The sequence below is a fragment of the Brachyistius frenatus genome, unplaced genomic scaffold (assembly GCF_029030835.1).
Source record: "Brachyistius frenatus isolate BFR_SWC_R1_liver_20210118 unplaced genomic scaffold, ASM2903083v1 Contig_132, whole genome shotgun sequence".
Lineage (NCBI taxonomy): Eukaryota > Metazoa > Chordata > Actinopteri > Embiotocidae > Brachyistius > Brachyistius frenatus.
The window spans coordinates 305913-327894 of record NW_027210731.1 but is presented as its reverse complement, the minus strand read 5'-3'; the positions used below and the strand labels follow the sequence as shown (position 1 = coordinate 327894).

Here is a 21982-nt window from a genome sequence, read left to right as displayed (position 1 = left end):
CCACAGCAGCCTGTTGCATTTATCTTTATATAATGTTTATAATGTAAACAAATAAGTAGTAGTAGTAGTCTATTGTAGGTCTATTGTGTCTCAGGTATATCAGGTGCATCATTAGTGGTCACACTTAAGTTGATTTCTCTTCATTTTAAAGGTTTTACCGGACAAAAAGTGGAAACCGGATTCCACCGTTGTAAAGAAGAGGAAAAATCTCCTCCGTTTTTTTGGCCTCCACAGATGAGCTCCAGAGGTATGACAGGCCTGCAATACATTCAACACATCGACACGCCCAAATGGCTTCCACTACAGCTGGATCTCCTCTTAAAGGGGAGGGCAGCATATTGCAAAGGAAACCTCGACGGCCTCGTGGGATACAGAAGGCTATTTAAAAAAAAAAAAAAAAAAAAAAAAAAAAAAAAAGCAAGATTCATCCGAACCAAACTTGGCAGAACTTGGCTAATATGATTCATTTTCCCCATGTCACCGAGGCACACAGACGCTGCCATACCACGGGCTTTCGAAAAATACTAATTTCCCCTTAAAGTCGCCCATACCTGCCCTTTAATTCAGCCAGCTTCTCCGCCATGTACCCGCTGTCGGCATAACACAACAGCAGGAACCTCGGCTCCAACCATCCTCCGTCTCCTTCTCTGTCCGCCGCTTCGCCTCTACGAGTTTCTCTCCCCCGGCCATGCCCCGGGTCACCTTGCTGCTGCCTGCCCTGCTGTTCGTTCTCCTTCCGGGCCCGAGCAGGGGATATTTCCCCGAGGAGCGCTGGAGCCCCGAGTCGCCGCTCCTCGCTCCCCGGGTCGTCATAGTGCTGGTCTGCCGCAACTCTGCGCACTCGCTCCCGCTGTTCCTGGGAACCATCGAGCGCCTGAACTACCCGAAGGACCGCGTAGCGCTGTGGTGAGTGTCACCGTTGTAAATCAGCACGAAAAATGCATTACAGTTAGAGCAATTTACACGGAACTTTTAAGAGTATTTAAGTAATAAAGTGGCTTTAAAGTAAGACAAATTGTGATTCACTGTAAACTATTTGACGTGCTCCCGAGACACGTCGAGTCCGTGTAGAAATAACTAGAAGGAAAGCTCTCGGTGCGTTTGTGAGTTTTGACCAGGAGGGGCCGCTGTGTTACCAACGTGTAGGAAAACTCTTAATCTGTGTTGTTAACTAATCAAATCAGCGGTGAAAAGAGTGCAAGTCAAAGCACCGTGGCTCCACATGTGCCGGGGAAGTGTGTGGACTCGTGTCCGGGGAGCGGAGCGCGCAGGGCGGACTCCCCCAGCAGCAGAGTCGTGCCCGTGAAAAGTTCCATTCAGTCAGCTCTCTTCTCTCTCATCGCCCCCCTCTCTCCCTCCCTTTATTTTTTCCCCTTTCCCCACCCTCTTTCTCTTCCACATCTTCGTCTCCTGGGCTCGGCTGGAGACAAAACCAGCACAACAAAAAACTCCAATCTAAAATCTAGTCACTAAAGTCTGTTTCTGTGAATCTGCCTTTTAAACACCTCTGTAGGACTTCACCTTCCTTTACCTCACTCGGGTTGTTTTTCTGTCACCCAGCCTCACAGATTGTCTCTAGCTGTTCTCTTCCTCTTCACATTATGTTCCTCTGCCAGTAGTCACGATTGAATTAATTGTTTCATCAGCACTCACGCCTGACATATTATGTTTTCTTGGCAACCCAGTGATCTGGTAACGGATATATATATTTAATGCGACAGTGGGGAGTTTGAATTCCAATTAAACCTCAATGAATGATTTGTATGATTTTAATAAAGGTGTTGTTCCTCATCCAAATTTCAAAATGAACCTTTTCAGACTTTTTTTTTGACTGAGGGATTCAAGCGTCGATGTTTCTCTTCAAACAAACCGGCCTGGATGTTAAAACTTTTGTTGTTGCTGTTGTTGTTGTATCTGAGCCAGAAACTTGACTCTTAACTAGGCCCATGGGGCGGCCAGTTTTCTGCACGGTTGCTTTGATATCCAACGTATCTCGTCCCTCGGTGGAAAGAACTGATAGAAAGAGTTTTTCAAACGCGGCGTGACAGACGTACCGCGAGCTACGAGCTGGCCACCTGTCGACGCCTGCAGTTATCAGCGTGACAGGTTAAGATGGAGTGCTTTGGCACGCGGCGACAAACGCACACATACGAGACCGCCTGAGCGCGCGTGCTCTGCAGGGACATGCAGATTGGATGTTATCAAACCGTAAATCAATTTCCTCTCTCTGTCTCAGCTCTCTCATATCCGTTAGGCATGGCTCTGCAATCCCAAATATTTGCTCTCCATAAACCCTTTTTTTTTTTTTTTTTTTTTTTTCCCCCGAACTCGCTACCTCCGGCCATTCAAAAAAAAACTTCACAGCAGTCAGATATTTCCGTGTGGCGGAGAGGGAAGCGGTGCAGAGACAACGAGCGAAGGCAGAAGACGGATCGGTGAGTCGGTCTCACGTAGGTGCTGGGAAGGCACCGCTGCGTTCAAACGCCACAGACGGATGAGAAACAAACACCAGCAGCACGCTCACTGTCACTCACTTACATGACAGGGTTGGAGGTAGATCCATATCTGTCATATTTATGCAAACCCCCCTCCCCGCCGCCGCCGCCGCCGCCGCCGCTCCTCTCTCGCGCGCTCTGTCTGCGTCGCTGCCCCTCCCTGACGCACTGAGATTTGTTAGGATAACACAGACAGCAGATGAATGCCGCTGCCCCCTTCTCAGCCCCCATTGTCTGCCTTTGTACTTCGCTGTTGCGCACCTGACGCATGTCAGCGATGAGGAACTCGGCTTTGGCGGCAACGAGGCAAACGTTGGGGTGAAAAACCCAAGTGGCGCTGGGTAATGGCATTGAAATCGTAACATAACGTGCAACAGTCGTCTCAAAGTGACCCGTGCGCCAGGCGCAATCAAAAAGTTCCCCGAGCCTGTTCCCGTTGCACACGAGTGGAGCGCAGCACTGGGGTGCGCGCGGGGCCGGGGGGGGGGAACCGTTCACTTTCATGAGTAACATCTGAGTTGCCCGCGTCTTTTTGTGATCCCCGGTACGTTTGAGCGTTCGTGATTTCACCACGGACCTGAAACCGGAGCAGAGCGCGCACATCAAAGTTTTCTCTCAACTTTTTGAAGAACAGAAAGATGTCGCAGGAAGCCAAATCCACCCAGTAAGTAGGCTTGGTGGGGAGCTGCGATGGTGTGGTTTTTTTTTTTTTTTTTTAGCAGGCAAGAAACGTACCTTTTTCAACGCGCCGCTGTTTCGGCGTCGGCGAACCAAAGTGCCTGAGCGCCACGGTTCAGGTCGTTTGCGCCGAATGCTTTCTGTTCAACCTCCTCAGAACGTCACGGCGAAACACCGTGTTGACAATCTGTCTGTGAGGGACATACTCAAGGCGCGTAATCCCACGACTGTCAAACAAAAAAACCCACTCGGTTGCGCTTCTGACCCGATGCGCCTCCTCCCGTCTTGGTCACTGATGTTTCGGGCCCTCTTTAAGTGCGACTCGAAACACCTCGCCCGCCTCGTTGCTTCATTGCCGGAGGCTTTCTGAAGAACTTGAAGGGTCCGTGTTGCTGATTTCACAAAATTGACAAAAAGCATGTATTTGCGGCCTGAGCTCAAGTTTCAGGTTCATGGTAAACTCTCAAATCCACAGATACTAGTTGTCATAAAAAGGTGTAACGCGGGTGTTGACAAATTGACTTCACTTGGAATACTTACTCGCAAAACGTATTGCTGCCCCTTGCTCCGTAAGTGTGACGTCCTCCGTTATGCGCACCGGGAACAGTCTCACAACTTTTTCATTGACCCTTGTGTACCTTTTATATAACCTCGCAAAGACGTGACAGACGTGCACGTGTGTTTTATTTGGTCCGGTGCAGGTTAAGAGAGTCCGCGAAGAAAAGGTGTTCACACAATTACAGCTCCAAAAATCTCATTGGACTGACTAAAGCTGCTCCAATCATTTTTATTTATAGTAACAGCGGATTAAGTGATTATTTGTAGTGTAAAAGAGCATATTGGAGAATTCATAGCTAAAGAGACTTTCTTTTTTTTTTTTCTTTTTGTGGAGGGCAAAAGATGGCTGACAGGAGAGATCTTTTTGGACTTGAACTCCCAATGAATGCTTTGGTTGCTCAATATCTGCCGGATGTTTCACCAAACAGGTTTTGCTAAAGCTTCCACCGGTAATAATATGTTAGTGATAATCACTCCCCTCAATGTTGAAAAACGGTCGTTCATATCTGCTGCATGGCTGCGTTACGGTTGATAATTGTACTGAGGGTTATTTTTTTTACATTTATACTGGGTTCTGTGTGTTTGTTTTGAAATTGGGCTATAATAATAAAAAAATAAAAAAATGTCTCGCATATTTCTGATTGTTTAGTCTACTAAAGATAAAAAAAAGAAAAAAATGACCAGTAAAGTTTCTCAAAGCCTGAAACAGCTGATTTTCACATTTGAAAACCTGAGAGTCAACGTTTTGCATATTTGCTTGATAATTTTCTTAAACTATTAACGCCTTGTCTAAACTGTGGGACGAGTGGGTCTACTGATGCATTAAATTGCTTCAGTAACATTTTGGAATGCCACAATTTAGAGTTTACATCTTGCCCAGTGCTGCAAATTGTTTATTCTATAACATATGAAGCATTTCTAAGTTGAATTTCTGGAAAAATGTACTAAAATTGAATACATATCGTAGGAGTAGAAATATTCCAAAATACTGACCGAAGTACTTTGATTGGAAAACTGATTATTATAAGTGAACTTAGGCTATTTTCTAATGCTGATAACCAGTCTGATACCAGTGTTGCCTCTTTTCATCTGAACGCACTGCGTGAAGCTGACTGGGATAATAAGTGGAAGCTTTGAATAACTATTTTTGGAGCGATATTAGCTCACTGCAGTAAATGAAACAGAACAGAAAACAATGCTCCTGCTGTGAGAACGCTGTTTGAGTGACAGAATAATAAATGCTGGCAAATATTAATAAACATGGCAGCATAACACAGAGGGATCGCTGTGTTTGTTCAGTATTCAGTCAGTGGGCCGACTCCACTGAAAAAACGTTGTTATGATGTTAAACTTCATCTCGGTAACACCAGAATCGGAACCAAAACTAGTCCGGTGTATCGGATGAGCGCGTCCTTAATATATAATATAATGTATACTGCTGTTGTAATGTTAACTTGCTCACAACAGTGATAGATGATTTACCTGCATTTTTAAGTTGTTGAGTTGGCACTACTGCTGGCCGTGCTCTTTATACATGCTCTCTCTCTCTCTCTCTCTCTCTCTCTCTCTCTCTCTCTCTCTCTCTCTCTCTCTCTCGTCTGTCAATCTCTCACAGGGTGGCGACAGATCACAACACAGATAACACCACAGCCATCCTCAGAGAGTGGCTCATCAATGTCCAGAATTACTATCACTATGTGGAGTGGAGACCTGAAGATGAACCCAGGTACTGTGTGTGTGTGTGTGTGTGTGTGTGTGTGTGTGTGTGTGTGTGTGTGTGTGTGTGTGTGTGTGTGTGTGTGTGTGTGTGTGTGATGAGCTATACTTAATGGGTCTGTCTCTGCATGTCTCAGAGCCTTTGAAGACGAGGTGGGGCCCAAGCACTGGAATAATCTCCGTTATGAACGCGTAATGAAGCTCCGTCAGGCGGCGCTGGACACGGCGCGTGAGGTCTGGGCCGACTACTTCCTGGTATGTTAACATCCGCTCTACAGATTCACAAGTCTGCTCCTATTATGTGGTCTCAGGTCTGTGTGTAGAGCGACATCTGTGTCAAGTACAATAATCTGATTCGTGGCACCCATCCATTATCCATACCTGCTGGTACCTGTTCAGGGATATGAGGGAAAACTGTACAAAGTTTAGACTTAAAGATTTTCATTAATGTTGTAATGTCTTTATAGTTTTATAAGTCCAAAAAATTGTTTTGTATTTGTAGAATAGCTCCATGTACCTAATAAACTGAGTTTAAGGCGCTCTCGCACGTTATTTTGTCATTTCGTTACGGCAGATTTGTGATGATGCACGAGTTACAGTTGTTAGTCCACCCTACAATTTACAAAAATATATATATAAATTTTTAGCGCTGTCTCACTGTAAAAGCCGATCTACTGTTACTATGGTTTCCCGCACTTTAGTATAACATATATGCCCTTATTTAATTTTTTTCTAAAACTTGAAAGCTTTGGAAAAAGCAGTAAGTGGAACTTAAGATGGGACTACTTACATGATGTGAAATAACAACAAAAATAGGTATAAAATATAGCCTGAGCAAAACTGGATTTTTGTGTTGTTTATATTGATATTAGAGTTATAAGTTGTTGTGAGTAATAATAGTATAAATTCCTATTCAAATATCTATAATGGCATGAAAGTAAAAAAACAAAACAATGTTCTCAAAGCATTAAAATATAGTTTGGACAAATATTTAACATAATAATAATAATAATAGTAATTTAACATAATTTCATGTTTATATCAGATATATTTTTTAATTAAAACCAATTCAAGTTTTTTTTTTTTCAAAGGGTTGCCGAAATTTGTATCTTAAAAAAATAACATGTACAATATTTGTACTGAGCTCAAAACTTCATAATTGAAAGCTGAAGTTTCCTTACTGGTGAGCAAAAGCGCATTTGTGGCACTCTTTCTAGATTCCCTAAAACATGTTTTTGGCATTTATACAGTAAAAACTCTTGTTATTATGGACACATATAGGCCAACATATCTGCACTAAGCTACTATCGGAGGGTAAATATTATGGCTGAAGAAAATGTAGTTGTCTGGGAGCACTTCAAATTTCTCCATGTACACATTTGGGCTAACTTAAAATAGAGGTCTTGGCATTGAAAAGAAAAAAGAAAGCACTCTTCTCTGATTGTTGGAAAGCATCCGTCCAGCAGAGTAAAGAACCTCCTGCTACAAATACAAGTGCAGTCTGTCGGTCTGCATGGCTTGTTTAAAATTACAGGCTGCGAGATGAGAAGGTCTGGCGAGGAGCTGCTTGTGCTCGCTGGCAGCGCTCCGTGATCAAACCATGTTGCTGTGGCTCAATCAATCATTTAGTGGCAGCGGGTGACATTTTGTGTGCGCTTTCATGCGTAGGTGTGTGTGCCCGATTGTCAATATGGTGCCCTTCTCCTCCGTCGGCAGGTGGCTGACTGCGACAACCTGCTCACCAGCCAGGATGTGTTGTGGAAGCTGATGAGGGAGAACAAGACCATCGTAGCTCCCATGCTGGAGTCCCGCGCTGCATATTCCAACTTCTGGTGCGGCATGACTTCACAGGTACCGCAGATTTGTTTCCGAGCTGTTCGCCATTTGCACTTGTACATCGGGGTGAGGCACCGATTCCCTCACATTCTTTTCAGCAGATTGAGATTTCACTCATGTTAGCTCACACAGAATGGGTGTCTATAAATATCGTGGTGGCAATTTGGATATTTAATTAGTATGTTAACACCTGTTAAAGAAGGAAAGGTATAAATGCAATAATACAATATGAATGTTAGAGCCTTTTGGGGCCCATACCAATATTAGGAAATAAACTAATTCAAATATTAATATATCGATCAAAATGTGGTTATCAAACGCTTGTGACTAAGATATGTAATGGAGGCTGGATATTTTACAGTTTAATGATAAAGTTTGTTGTACAAAAGGGCATCAGTCCTGACTGAAAGAGTGAATTTCAGTGGGAATGTAATAATTATAAATAACTAAAAACTTTAAAAAATAATAATACACAAATAAAACAATTTCTAAATGACACCAAGCATCTTCTGTATTACGCTCTGTAAAAAAAAAAAAGAAGTAACAAAGTGGTTAAGTTGTGGCTCATTTCCAAGGTCGCTGTTCCCATGGTAGCAACTTCACATACAGTAGTCAGTAATGTATATTTCGACCAATTTAATCACATCAGTCATTTAATCCTGCTATTTTCATCAATTGTTCTGGATTACTTCACTGAACTACTTCACAACCGGTTCCTGCAAATGTTTCACATGTAAAACCTTTTTAATAAATGAGGGTTTTCTGTCTAAGGAAATGTTTCAGCAGTTACAGGAAGTGTTAAGTTTTTATTGATGCTTAATGCCGTAACTTTTAACAGGGCAAACGGTAGCGGATCAAAACAAGACTTAAAGCGGACATCATGAATCAATCAATATATCTTAAATGTAAATATGACAACTTTGACCATTCCTTTTGTTTTTGTTGGTTCTCTTTTGCCTGACATACTCTTCAGAGATGATTGGATCTTCAAGCAATTACAACATGTAAAGCAATTTCAACCGATGCAAGAGAACACTGAACATTTTATTTCCCCACTTGGGAGGAAAAAAAAAAAAAAAGATTGAAAGGGTCGTTCTGGTGCGCTCCAGCAGCACTACACCTACTTACGCTTATCAGACAACATATACGGCAACACGGATGACTCACTACATCCAACCAGCAGCTTTTTTTAAAATCCCTATAAGGTTCCTATTTAAATACAATGCGTGGAATTGAAATGGTGGACTACAAGGTGCGAAGAAATTGAATTTGTTGTAAATATAATTTATATATATATATATATATAGCATTTTTACAATTTTGATTCATTCTTCATGAAAGTTATGTTTCAAATTACTGTTTAATTTGTCGAGTCACATTTTTATAATTTTCCTGAGAGGGTCTTTTTAAAAAAAAAAAAAATTGTACTATGACAACCAGCTGTGTTTAAGATGGATGCTGAGAGCTATTTTCCATTTTATAAATGTAAGCTTTTAAATGTCACCAGAGTATTCTTCAAAAGCTCTTAGATTTAACATCCTTCAACTTGCAGATAGCCTGTTACACAGTGAAGACTCTTTTACAATGTCTCTATAAAATCCTCTCTTTTACGTCCGGGATGAATAATGCAACACACCAGTAAGTGTGTGGGTTACTGATTGTGAGTAAAATACCAATTTTCCTGCAGTTCCGCGGAATAACAACACATTTACTGCCATCTTTCTAACTGTGAAAATAATGTAGGAACACATACACACAGTTGATTATTATTTCCTATGCATGAGTAAATTGTATTTGTACAGTGAGTCACTACAAATGAATCTATTACAAAGTGTGGGAGACAAAACTTTATTTTTATCCTACTTAAGGTAGTGTTTTATGAGTGTAGATTAATTTGTAAATTATAGTGAATGGTTTGTTTTGTCTCGCAGGGGTGCTGATCGAACATAATATTTGGGTCTGATGAAGGTTTATAATATCAGCAGGTTGTACGGCTGGTACACCGACAGCCCACACAGTCATTACTTGTAATTAGCGCTACCTTCTCAGCGTGTTAGCGCTGACTTCACCAGATACTACTGCCGTTTGTGCTCATTAAAATGAGTCATTAAAGAAGTACCTTTCCACGATTATTATTATTATTATTATTAGAATGTGCCTGTGTGAAAAGTGTTTTCTTGACGAGACTTTCACTACTCAAACTTGCACATCTGACGCATCAACTGCGAGCTGCGTGTGATCTATTTCTGTCGAGGCAGCGTGCCTTTAAGTACTCGTCTTTGTTTCTTTTCGGATCAGAATAGACATACGGACGCTGTCGATACGCTCACAGAAAAATAAATCAACTTCAACCAAGAGACTGCCTCTCTGATTCCTGCCGGGAACATTTACTTAATGAGCCTTGTGTTACTGTCTTTTCCTCCATGTTGGTACCACTCAGTAACTTCTGCAATCATTCATTTTGGAATTTGCGCAATACATTTTTAATTTTCTCATTTTGTTGTAAAGATATGTATATATTTCTACCATATAATCAATCTTCCTAAAAGTGTCAAATCTTTAACACATATGTACCATAAAAGGGCTCCTGCATTCAGACACTTTTAAGGCTATTGCAGTCAATGTTCTCAGTCACATCCCTCAAATCGAGTTTTTTCTGACACCTCCCCAACTTTATATTTTCATTTGTCAACAAACTGGATACCGAAGAGAATCGTGTGTAACTATACAGTGTGTGTGTGTGTGTGTGTGTGTGTGTGTGTGTGTGTGTGTGTGTGTGTGTGTGTGTGTGTGGCGTGGGCGTGCGTGCGCTCCCAACAGGGTTACTACAAGCGGACACCAGCCTACATGCCCATCCGTAAGCAGGAGCATCGTGGCTGTTTCGCTGTACCGATGGTCCACTCCACCTACCTGGTGGACCTGAGGAAAGAGGCCTCCCGTCAGCTGGCTTTTTATCCGCCACACCCAGAGTACAGCTGGTCCCTGGATGATGTCATTGTCTTTGCCTACTCAGCTCGCATGGCAGGTTAGACGAACGCAGCGGAGCATCAATCTCGTTGTGTGAAGGTCTCATTAAGCTGGTTGAGTGTGTGTGTGTGTGTGTGTGTGTGAAGCAGGTTTTGTCCTCTCTCCTCCTCAGATGTGCAAATGTACGTGTGCAACAAAGAAACTTACGGGTATTTCCCGGTGCCAGTGCGAACCCATGCTACCTTGGAGGATGAGGCGGAGAGCTTTTTGCATACTCACCTTGAGGTCATGGGTGAGTCAAAGAGCTCAGAAACACTCAAGGGAATTCTTTGCGTTTAATAGTTTTAGGAAACGGGTGTAAGTTTTCTAGTGATGAAGCACTTAAACTTCAATTATTTCTCATTTTAATGGAAGTTTGTTCATTTAGTTTGTTAAATGGATTGATCTGTTGTTGCTCTGATCACCTGTCACTCGCCATGTCATGTTGTACAGGTGGTGTGTTTAGTGTTCAGTATCTGTTCCATTTGGATAACTGTCTACTTCTGCAACATGATAGAATTTCTCTCATTAAATGTTTCTGCAGCCGGTTTTTTTCTCTCCAAGTTGTTGACAGACAATCGTGAATATTTGTTCAGATGATACATACAGAAAAACAGGGGGAAACAGCATGCACAAAGAAATGTGATTTAAATGCAGTAACAGAGTAGATGAGACTGCAGCTCTATAAATCAGGATTTCACTCGTCTTTTTACAGCCTTTCTTTATGTCTCATAGCCATAAACACAAGTAGGCTGAGCTGTGAAGCCTACATCTTTACACATACTGTATATTCTTCTATTGCCAAATTCTAGCATGTAAACCTCCACAAGAGTTACACTATAGTACCTTTTTTGGGAGCTCCCAGGGGAATCCCCGGTGAAACTCTCACGGACCCCTGCGGCTCCCTGGACCACATTTTGGGAACCCTTGTTCCAGCACATTACTCATTCTCTTTGTAACCTTCCCTCCTTTTTTCTTTGACAGTAAAAAATCCACCGTTGGAGCCCTCAAGCTTCCTGTCTCTTCCTCCCAAGCAGTCTAACAAGATAGGCTTTGATGAGGTATAAACACACTCACTCACTCTCACTCTCTCTCTCTCTCTCTCTCTCTCTCTCTCTCTCTCTCTCTCTCTCTCTCTCTGTCTCACACACACGCACGCGCACACACGCCTGGTAACCTAGGCATGTATGTGAGGTTTTTTGCATTTGTGTGCACTCAGGTGTTTATGATAAATCTGGTGCGGAGATCTGACCGTCGTGAGCGAATGCTAAGAACTCTGTTTGAGCAGGAGCTCAGCTGTAAGGTTGTTGCTGCTGTGGATGGCAAGTACGTTTCTCATCTTCTTCCTCCCCCACTGCCTGTGCCTTCCTGATTTGTGCCTCTGCAACATGCGGTGTAGATTGATGTAGAAAGCCAGCGCTGAGACAAAAAGCAGGTGAAAAGCAGCTGGTTGCATGCTGTTATTTAAAGATTCCCTGAACCACATAGTTTCAGCTGATTTGCTAGACAAATATCGCTCTAATCTCTGTGTAGGCTGTTTGGAAAATAGGCTGCTCCACATTTTTACATATTTGATTTGTTCCTTCTCTTATCTGAATTTAGGAGAGTGTCCTAATACCTGCATGGTTTATATTTGTGCTCGACATGATTATTCAACCATCTCCTTTCCTTTTTTCCCCACTCATAACACATCCATATAATTTATTGAGTCCATATTTAACCTCTTTGTTCGTTCCGTATGTTTCTCTCAGAGCTCTGAACAAGTCGGATATAGAGTCCATGGGGATTAAGATGCTGCCAGGGTACAAAGACCCTTATCACGGGCGACCTCTCACAAAGGGTGAACTGGGATGTTTCCTCTCTCATTACAACGTATGGAAGGAGGTGAGACACTTGGACAGACCTCAGGCGACCACGTCTACCTGCACACGGTAGATAACATTTAGTGTTAAAAAGAGCACAGTGATACACGTTGGGTGAATAAAGTCGGCTCGGTGGGACGAATGAACTTACCTTTTCTTCTTTTTTTTTTGTGAACCACCTTTTTGGGCAACTTGCTGGTTGCCTGTCTACGTCTTCACAGTTTAGTTCAACATCATATCTGAAAATGTGCAGGCTGTAGGTACTGTGCAGCAGATATTTGTTTTTAAGATTTAATTTCTTTGCCATTTTGCCTGTATTTGGATAGAAGTATAGCCAAGTCCAACCTGGGAACTCGATTGCTTTTCTTGTTTAAGTAAATTGCATCCTAACCACTCAGCCATCGAATCAGCCATGAGCTTTTTTTGGATCGTTTTATTTTTGAAAGACTTTTATTGTTTGACTGTTTTCCAGGGAAAACGAGCCCCTTCTGTCAAAGGAGTTCTGAATCCAACCACTTCTTATACTTAAATGCGTCAGCCGCAATATAAAACATACAGTTGAACCATATATGTGTGTGTATTATTGTGACTGCTCCTTTATTTGAAATCATTTCGTACAAAGGAGCAGAAATGTTAACCTGCACAGGATTTAACAAGCATTACATTAATTACTGCACATGAGCACAGTACAGATTATATGAGCAGCAGCTCTGTAATGCTCCGTGTGTGTGTGTGTGTGTGTGTGTGTGTGTGTGTGTGTGTGTGTGTGTGTGTGTGCGTGCGTGCGTGTGTGTGTGCGTGCGTGCGCGCGCGCGCCTGTGTGTGTAGATAGTAGACCGCGGTTTGCAGACGTCCCTGGTCATCGAGGACGACCTCCGCTTCGAGGTCTTCTTTAAGCGTCGTCTTCAGACGCTGCTGCAGGAGGTGACGACACACAAGCTGGACTGGGATCTCATGTGAGTGGTGCTTCAACGAGCGGAGGGGGAAAACACAGCGTAGTAAACACAGAGGATTATCATCCCCCTGCAGTGAAATCCATCCATCTGTCACGCATGATATCTCAGACACCACTAATCAGATGCTGAAAACATCTCGGCATCCCACCGCTGAGCGCTGTCCTGCAGCATTTTCACAGAAAATATCTGTCGAGGAAGTTTTCGCTGGGACTCGTCGAGCAACAGAGCTTAACGTTTTTGCTACAAGCGTCACAAGTGGTGGGCTGAAGCTAAAGATGAGCATTTTGTTGAAGCCTGATTATGTGTTTATTTTGGATAAATTCAGCAGCCGTGTTGTGACGTGTTGCTACAAATTTTTTGATTGACTTGTTTTGCCGGCTTCTTCATTGAAGACTCACGGATATCACGTTTGGAGTTTTCTTCTACGCCAGACCGCCTTAAAAACATGAAAGTGTTTAGAATTAGTAACTTGAATGTTTAATTCCAATAAAACACCTGGGAGACAAGCTAAGAAACATTTAGGATGTGATTACACAAATTCATTTATTTTCTACTGACTTGCAGGGGAAAAAATGGTGATGACTCATCACTTATGTGGCAATACATTACAAACACATTTTAGTGTGCTTGGTGATTCTTGTTTGAAATGCACGTTGGCAGTTAAATCAAGACTTTATATTTAATGGTAATATATAAATTAGATGGTGCATCAACACTAAGGTGATACCTTCTTCCATTTTGGATTGGATGAAGTTTAACTTCGACACGATTTTCGACAATTCTGCAAAAAAATTTGACAATTTGAGCTGTTATAGTTTCATGATTTTTGCTATTTATTGTCTGTCTTATCTTGAAAACTCGTGCAGTTATATTGGGCGGAAGCGAATGCAGGTGGACCGCCCGGAGAAGTCTGTCCCAAACATCCACAATCTAGTTGAGGCAGACTACTCCTACTGGACACTTGGCTACATGTTGTCATTACAAGGAGCCCGGAAGCTCCTCCAGGTCGACCCTCTGAGCAAGATGCTTCCTGTCGACGAGTTCCTCCCCGTCATGTTCGGCAAACACCCAGTGTGAGTATAACCCCTCCGCTCCTCTTACCCGTCTCCTCTTCTTGATTCCCGTCCTGCGGCGCTCTTGTTACTCTAATCACGGTCCATCGCTCCTCTCGCTCATCAGTTTGGAGTACATGGACCACTTTGAGCGCCGGGACCTGCGTGCGTTTTCTGCCGAGCCGCTTCTGGTGTATCCGACCCATTACACGGGAGACCAGGGCTACATCAGCGACACGGAAACATCGGTGGTGTGGGACAACGAGACGGTCACAACCGACTGGGACCGGGCCAAGTCGAGGAAAACTCAGGAGCAGGGAGAGCTGAGCTTCGAGGCCCAAAACTCTGACGTTCTGCAGTCTGAGCTGGAGAACTGGAGCGCACGGGACGAGCTGTGATGAAGAAGTGAGGCCACGATGAGGAGTAAGAGGGAAAGAACTCTTGTGCGCGGAGATTAGGATGAGGGAGATCGAACAGAGCTGTGATAGTGTGTGGGGGGTGGGAGGAGGGGTGGTGGAAAGTACGGAGCACGAGAGTAAATGGAGATCGGATGGACACTGGGCTGATGAGGAGCAAATGTTTTCCTGCTACATTTATCTGTCTCCTCTGTTGGATCTTTCTCGTGAGAGAGGAGGTTAGGTGTAGAGCCAGCTCTTGGTGAGTCAGCTAGCAGCTTTTGTTTTATTTATTGCATCCAACCAACATCCCTTGTCCACAGCTTGGACCATTGCCAGTTCAATTTTATAAAATCCATTTTTCTACACTTATGCCTTAATCCATAAATTCCATCTGTGTACCTTTTTAATTGAATAAGGAGAATTGAAAGAAGATAGATTAATAGATTCCCATATGCAACTATGAAATGTTCCCAAACAACTTTGAATTATCACCAAAACATCCCCTAATTATATATTAAAAATGGAGTATGTTTTGGGTTGAAATGGGAGTCTCTAAAATATAAAAAAGATGATATTACATTTCTTTTTGTACTGACTTAAATGCTCCCTTTGAAGGAAACAGAATCGCTTAACTACTGCTCTGCTGTTATCTCAGTGGTTCCCAACCTGTTTGGTTTGCGACTCCTTCAATTGAAGCAATGCCAACATGTAACCATAGACTGTATATAAAAAAATGGCTCGAGTCTCTGGGTCTGAAAAGTGACGCCTACGCGAAGTGCCTTAAAGTACAATACCACTGACGGCCATTAGGGGCATTCGGGTTCCGAAAAGCGTCAAACTCTCAGAAAAGTCGAGGCTTCAAAATCGGCAGTTCACTATCAAATGAGTGACGTCCAAGCGGCAACCCACCGTGACATCCCCCGTTGGTTTGTGAACTGCCGTTTGGAGGCCTCGAGTCTGGCATTTGGGACGCCGCCATTTTGGTTTTTCGAGAGGGAAATTACCGTATTTTAACAAGTTCTGAGGTTTTCTGTTTTCCTGCCCAATCATCTTTGACACCTCAGATTTATCTTGTGATCCCTTATGAGGGTCCCATTGCTCTCTTCTTTTTCTCTTCTGGTGACTCTTCACACTTTAATATTTAGTTTAGCGACATGTAGCGGTTGTATTTACTATAACCTTACTTATTTTCATTGATGAATGTATCTGTGTTTTCCCCCACTTGCTACCAAAGCAATTTTATACTTGGACAGCAACAGAATTGATTTAGTGTTTCAGGGTCTTTAAGTTCTCTACATATTGGAGTTTCAGCCCAGACTTGCAGCTTGTGTTGCATTTCGTTTGTTGAAACAAATTATTATTGATTTTTAGTAACTTTTAATGTTTTGTGTCTCTTCTTTGTTTGAAAAGTTTGTCTTTTGTTCTGTTCTTACCAAAGAATGAATAAAGCCTTTATTATGAAAGGCTTGTTTGGTCGACGCTGTTCTCTTCTGATTTTAGTTTGGGCTAAAAGGGATGCACAATAGATCATCGAAGCTCCGTTCAAAGCACATAGTGGCACCGACACTCGACTAATTGTGGTCTCATTTCGAGTCGCAGCTGAAATATCAAAACATTTGCTGACATCTTGTCTTTTTCTTTCCTTCTTCTTTTTTTGGGGGGGGGCTTACAGCAGTTTTATTTCAGCTCCGACATTAAACGTCACACAGTTGAGACGTTAATTTAATTTGTGCCTGCTGCTGTTTGCCAGCCCTTTTAAATAGATAATGGTCAGTTTTGGCTCTTTCAGGCCGCCATTACTCCTCACTCACTGTGTTTACACTCGCCGGCTGGAATTCATTGTTGAGATGTGAAGCATGCCCCTTTCCAAAGAATTACAAAATTAAAAAAACAAAACACACACACACATTAAAAGAGCAGAACGAAAAAGAAGCTTAAAGATATTTAAAAAAAAAAAATTTGCATGTGCTCGAGGCTCTGTGAGTATTTTGGCACAGCTGTAAAACAAACGCTAACATTTGTTAAGTAGCACCAAACCCAAAAAGTACAGCTGAAGATAATACGAATGTGATTTTATTTGCCGCCATTTGATTGTGAACGTGATATTGTGTGAATTGAAATTTTGCGCCAACGATAGATGAAAAGCTTCCAGGTAAACAAAGTTGTTGCAATTCAACTATCAAATGAAATGTGAAACTGTCAAGTGACGCGAAGACGGACTGACGTTGGTAGTCGCACAGTGAAGCCGTGGCTCATGGCCGAAAAGCTCTGGCGTGGGTTGTGTTTGTTTTCTCACATGTCCAGTTTATATGTATAATGCCGTGGGTGTGTCTGTGTGTGTGTGTGCGTGTGCGCGTGCGCATTCACATGCAGCGACGCATGTCTTCGTGACTCAGACTAATCCTATTAGATCGCTCTCTCCCACCTCTATATTTACCTCGACCCTCTCTCTGAGATTAATCCTGGTATTTTCTGCGAGTGCCTCTGCAGATCAGTAAGCACTTCTCTACTGTCGAACCTACCGGCGCTCGCTAGAAGCAGAGTCAAACTGTCGACTTTCTCACTTAACTTCCTTGACGCTCTGCAATCCTGGCTGCTAAATCGCTTCGACAACACGATGCGCAAGGACCAGTGATATGCTTTGATTGGTTAATGAGTATTATCAGACTCTCAACTAAACCACCGCCAGCGGTGATAGGAAGTTCACAACAGGTTAAGAGGCCTCACTCGGTGTTTGCCTATAACCTAATTATTTATTTTTTTCCACTACCTGACCCAGAAGTCTGTGTCTGTCCTCCCTTTGCAATCCAATTTGTCCTCTTTCTTCATCCTTCCTTCCCTGCCTCCCCCTTAACAAGATTTCTGCTGTTGAGCTGGAGTTTTAGGGCTGACCGTGCACGCGCCTCGCGCACGCACACACACACACACACACACACACACACACACACACACACACACACACACACACACACACACACACACACACACACACACACACACACAAAGCAGCAGCAGCAGCAGCAACCTGTGCCCCACACTGCCACACCTCCAGCTGTCTGTAATCTGCCTCAGAAGACTGCAGAGCGCAGTGGGAACAAATTACACGAGAGAGGGGTGAAGTAACAAACTTCGCAGGATTTAAAGGCAGAAAGAAAATGCATCAAATATAGAAGAGCTGAAAAGAGAGAAGAAACTCTGGATATATTTCTTTTCTTGCGGGAGTCGAGGAGTTTCAAGGTGAGGTAAATTACTTGTGTATATTCAGCTGCCACGGCACATACAAAGATTGATGGCCTATTAAATTAGCTACTAACAAAACACGGCAGTGTTGCTATTGTACATCAGGTGCCATCGATCAGCTTCAAGGAGTAAAACACGTGATTGTGAAATAACTTTTCCAAATAAGCTCTGACCTTTCTAAGTCTTACAGTAAATCCTCTTTTTTTTTTTTTTTTCCAGGTGAAGCCTATGCTGCTCCATTTCAAACGTATTTCTCCTACATCAGCCTTGGACGTTTCAGTCTAGAATTGTGGTCTCGGATAGATCTGGCAGAGCTCAGAGCCACAGAGCCAAATCTAATTTGTGAGGTTATCGCTGTCAATTCACAGCCCGCAGCGACTGCTGCGACAGAAATACAGGCTGGACCAGACAGATAAAGCACATTTTTCAGCTTTTAGACCTGAACTTTATTTCTATAGCTGAAATTTATTTCTTATGTGGTTGTTTTGTTCTGACCCATAAGTCAGCTCTTGGAAAACACCGTCTCAAAGTCTTTTGGCCAACTAGTTCCAGACGAGGCTTTTGTGTTGTATCTAGATTATGATTACTTTTGTCTGCAGAAACTGCTGTAGCCTTTAGAACGAATGTCCTTCAGTAGACAAAATGAATCAGTCTGTCACTGAGCAGCATCACTTCAGGGGAGCATCCACCCAAAATTTACATTTCTGGACTTCTGGCTTCAGTGTTTTTCTATTTGCTACAGATAACTCGGCCAACGAGTCGAATTACGTTATTTCTCCAGGAAGTCCACAAAGAATACGACTTTAAATATGCCTCTCAAACTGAATGATAATTTATCAAACAATAACACTCTATTTCAGGACCAGGTTGTTCCTTTGTATTCTTGTCTTTCTGGTTGCAGATATCTGCATCTTAATAACCGGTCGTGTCTAAACCGTTTTAAATAACGTGCAAACCTGCATCTGCGGTGGAATTTACCTGCGCTCGTTCCTCCATTTAAAGAAGCCTGATTACCAACAAATTGTGGGTTCAGTCACTCAGAATCAATTTCTAGTCTCACTGCAACTATGTATGGTAATGATATTGTGTTCATGCATCCAAATTCACCATGAAATAGTGACTCAAGTTTTGGGAGTTCTGAATACCCCTGACGAGCTTCCTGTGGTGCATTGAAAATGGTGTGTTTTATGTAAACAAACAAGTTTTGTTCAAGATAATAGAATAGAACGCCTGAACAGAGGCTTGAAGGTACTTCTATAACATCAAAGCAGTGGTATTTCGATAGACGGTACTGGTGCTTTTTCAGCTTTAAATGCCCCAAAGACATGTTCTTAACCTCTTTCTGAATGCAGGTTGATTTATTACTTATTTGGTTATTAATAATTCATTCTAACAGATACCTAAGATATAACAATACTACAGATATAAGACTGTAAGGTGATGCAACCAGAATTGGCCTTTTCACTATTTGGATAATTTAAAAATATATATATATATATATATAGAAGAAAGAAATTCTTCGGATGGGAAAGTTTTGTTTTTATTCTTTAATACAGATTCAAAGAGTAACTGTTTGCGACAGCTTCACACTCATTCTCTCTGTGTTGTTGAAAGTCATTCTGAGAGACATCGAAGGTCACTGGGACTGTAAAGTTCAGCTCAGTACAACAGAGTATCTCAGAGTCCGGATCAGTGCAGGCAATGAGCTGTAAGCTACGATGAAGATCGCACCTGTATGCTGTAGCACACGTGCATGTTTATGACTATCCGTTCTCCCCAGAGGGATTTTACCCTTTCCCATTCCTGCCTGTCATCATGGTGGACCTGTTCCTGAATCGAGTTCTGGTCGAGAACAACTGGGACCAGGATGAGCTCAACACAGAGCGGGAGATCCTCGGGATCCTCGAGAACCGCATCCTGATGCTATTCTTCGCTTCCGCCGAGTGTGAAAGTTGCCAGGAGTTTGTGCCTGTTGTGAATGACTTTTTCAGGAGATTGAAAGATCCGGCATACATAGAGTACCCGAAACTGCTCGCGCTCATCTACATCAGGTACACATCGTTCAGTTTATATATCCTTCCTGCTCACATGCAAGGTTGCATGAACACATCTGTGCTTTTTATTTTTATTTATTTTTTAATCAGTCATACGATTCCCATCTTTTCTCTCCAGCTTGGATCAATCAGAGAAGCAGCAGGAGAGAGTCCTCAAACAGATGCACAAAAGGATTCTGTTTCTGGCCTTTGATGACCCGTACAGGAAGTAGGTGGACGAAAGGGAGGGAAAAATCTTCTTAAGTATATGTGTTTATTTTTCTTGCGTGAGTCTCTGTCTCTCACTTCTGCAACTGAATCCGTGAGACATTTTGTTATACATGAAAAGTGTGTTTTCATAGTGTGTGTGTGTGTGTGTGTGTGTGTGTGTGTGTGTGTGTGTGTGTGTGTGTGTGTGTGTGTGTCTTTCAGGGAACTGCAAACCATGTTTAAGGTGAAGGACGTGCCGACAGTTGTTGTCCTGCGTCCCGACGGCTCCGTCCTCTCTCCTAATGCCGTGGAGGACATCGGTCGCTTCGGTCCGGACTGTTTCCTCAACTGGCAGGAATCGGCCGAGCTCATCGAGAGGAGCTTCATGCTCAACGAGGAGTTCAACGACTTCGATCTTCGCAGTGCCACCGACCCCTTGCGGAGGCTCAAGTACAAGACAGAGGACGACAAGAGGAAAAAGAGCTGGTGGAAGTTGTAGATGAAGGGGAAAGGTGAATATGAAGAGGAGGAGGCAGAGGAGAAAGATGGAACATGGGATACCAAGAGAAAGGACGGCGATAAAGGTATATGGACGAAAAGATGAGGAGAAAGTGGATATGAAAAAAGCCCACATATAAACTCGCATATAACTGCTGTTATTATTACTGTCAGTATAATTTTCTCTTACTGTCGTTTAAAACATGGTGCAGTTGTTTCTTTTTAGTCCATAAAGGAGAAAATGTCCCTGTTGTCACACAGAAACAAACATGGACATGAACTTAAACTATTTCTGTGTAAATATGCCCCAGAATCCCAACTGAAAGCTCCACAAATCAATGTTTGTGCACTAACAGTGAATCCGATGACTGTAGTGACACAGAAGTCACAGACGATAACAATACTTTTCTGGGTTTGTTTGTTTTTAGCCTCTTTCAGCTCGTTGTTTTGATTTTCTTGCCAGTTAATTCAAGTCCTCTCGGCTCCATCTCCCACAGCATCAGGTAGCGGTTTTCAGTTCAAAAGTGCAGACCACAATCAGCCGACTGGACTCTACTGCTGCATTCGGGCGCTGGCGCCTGCAGGTGTATCTGAAACGAACGTCTTCGCCAAGTGTACGTGGTCTTTTATTGTTATGCCTCCGCGCCGGCAGCAGTCGCGATGTCTCAGGAACACCTTGAGGGAATTTCTCCAAATGTGGCACAAAGGTCGAGGTCACTGTGACTTCATGTCTGTCCCGACCGCCCGTCCAATTCCAGTGAACGTGATATTTCAGGAAAGCCTTGAGGCAGTTTCTTCAAATGAGGCGCAAGCGTCCACTTGAAAGATGAACTTATCCGAGTTAAGTGGTCACAGGTCAAAGGTCAATGTGCCTTCACAAAACATATTTGTGGCCATAACTTTATAATGTATTTCCTAATCATGACAAAATTTCACACAGGTGTCAAATAGGATAAAATGGCAACATTTTATGTCTACAAGGTCAAAGGTCAACTTCACGGTGACATCATAATGTTCTGCAAAAGCACTTTTCCTTCCATTATTCAACACCATAACTCTGGACGCAGAAGGGGAGATTGTCACCATGTTTCACATTTGGTCAGGAACAAAATTTGTGACGGTAATTTTGGGTGTCCATCCCGAAATGGTGGCGAGTGTAAAGATCTTTCAATCTGCGGTTCTTTCGGGTTGAAGATCTTTATGAAGCGTTCACGTTTTAGAATTTGTATCTTCATTGCAGCCACATTCGTATTCGAAGCATTTTCTACTGTCAAACAAGCTTTTTTGGCCAAATTCCTTCAAAGTCTTCACTTACGATATAAGTCTGGAAAAACGTGCAAGTAAACTGCAACTTGACTGGTTCGTGGAGACATACAGCCGCGAGGCCATTGCTATTTTTTTTTTGTTGTTGTTGATTTTTACTTTGTTACTCAATAGCTAAACA

At 42.7% G+C, this 21982-nt stretch overlaps 2 protein-coding genes across 2 annotated transcripts; both read left to right on the top strand.

Moving 5' to 3' along the window:
* Positions 1 to 372: 372 nt before the first annotated feature.
* LOC138630309 (procollagen galactosyltransferase 1-like) lies at positions 373 to 15647 on the top strand. The gene is made up of 12 exons (XM_069714557.1): positions 373 to 906; positions 5347 to 5457; positions 5585 to 5702; positions 7164 to 7298; positions 10104 to 10308; positions 10423 to 10542; positions 11274 to 11350; positions 11509 to 11615; positions 12041 to 12173; positions 12980 to 13107; positions 13974 to 14180; positions 14287 to 15647. The coding sequence occupies exons 1-12, from the start codon at positions 689 to 691 to the stop codon at positions 14555 to 14557; spliced, it is 1830 nt and encodes a 609-aa protein (XP_069570658.1). The 5' UTR covers positions 373 to 688; the 3' UTR covers positions 14558 to 15647.
* Positions 15648 to 17465: 1818 nt separating this feature from the next.
* On the top strand, positions 17466 to 21936 carry LOC138630311 (nucleoredoxin-like protein 1). Its single transcript, XM_069714559.1, has 4 exons — positions 17466 to 17794; positions 19578 to 19848; positions 19970 to 20059; positions 20263 to 21936. Exons 2-4 carry the CDS (start codon positions 19613 to 19615, stop codon positions 20537 to 20539), a joined length of 603 nt encoding a protein of 200 aa, XP_069570660.1. The 5' UTR covers positions 17466 to 17794; positions 19578 to 19612; the 3' UTR covers positions 20540 to 21936.
* The last annotated feature ends 46 nt before the right edge of the window (positions 21937 to 21982 follow it).

Excerpts from the sequence above, each read along its gene's own strand:
- LOC138630311 (XM_069714559.1), top strand. The coding sequence starts at position 19,613 with ATGGTGGACCTGTTCCTGAATCGAGTTCTGGTCGAGAACAACTGGGAC. Across the intron at positions 19,849-19,969 it reads CTCGCGCTCATCTACATCAG|CTTGGATCAATCAGAGAAGC; the intron begins GTACACATCGTT and ends TTTTCTCTCCAG. Across the intron at positions 20,060-20,262 it reads TTTGATGACCCGTACAGGAA|GGAACTGCAAACCATGTTTA; the intron begins GTAGGTGGACGA and ends TGTGTCTTTCAG.
- LOC138630309 (XM_069714557.1), top strand. The coding sequence starts at position 689 with ATGCCCCGGGTCACCTTGCTGCTGCCTGCCCTGCTGTTCGTTCTCCTT. Across the intron at positions 12,174-12,979 it reads ATTACAACGTATGGAAGGAG|ATAGTAGACCGCGGTTTGCA; the intron begins GTGAGACACTTG and ends CTGTGTGTGTAG. Across the intron at positions 13,108-13,973 it reads AAGCTGGACTGGGATCTCAT|TTATATTGGGCGGAAGCGAA; the intron begins GTGAGTGGTGCT and ends AAACTCGTGCAG.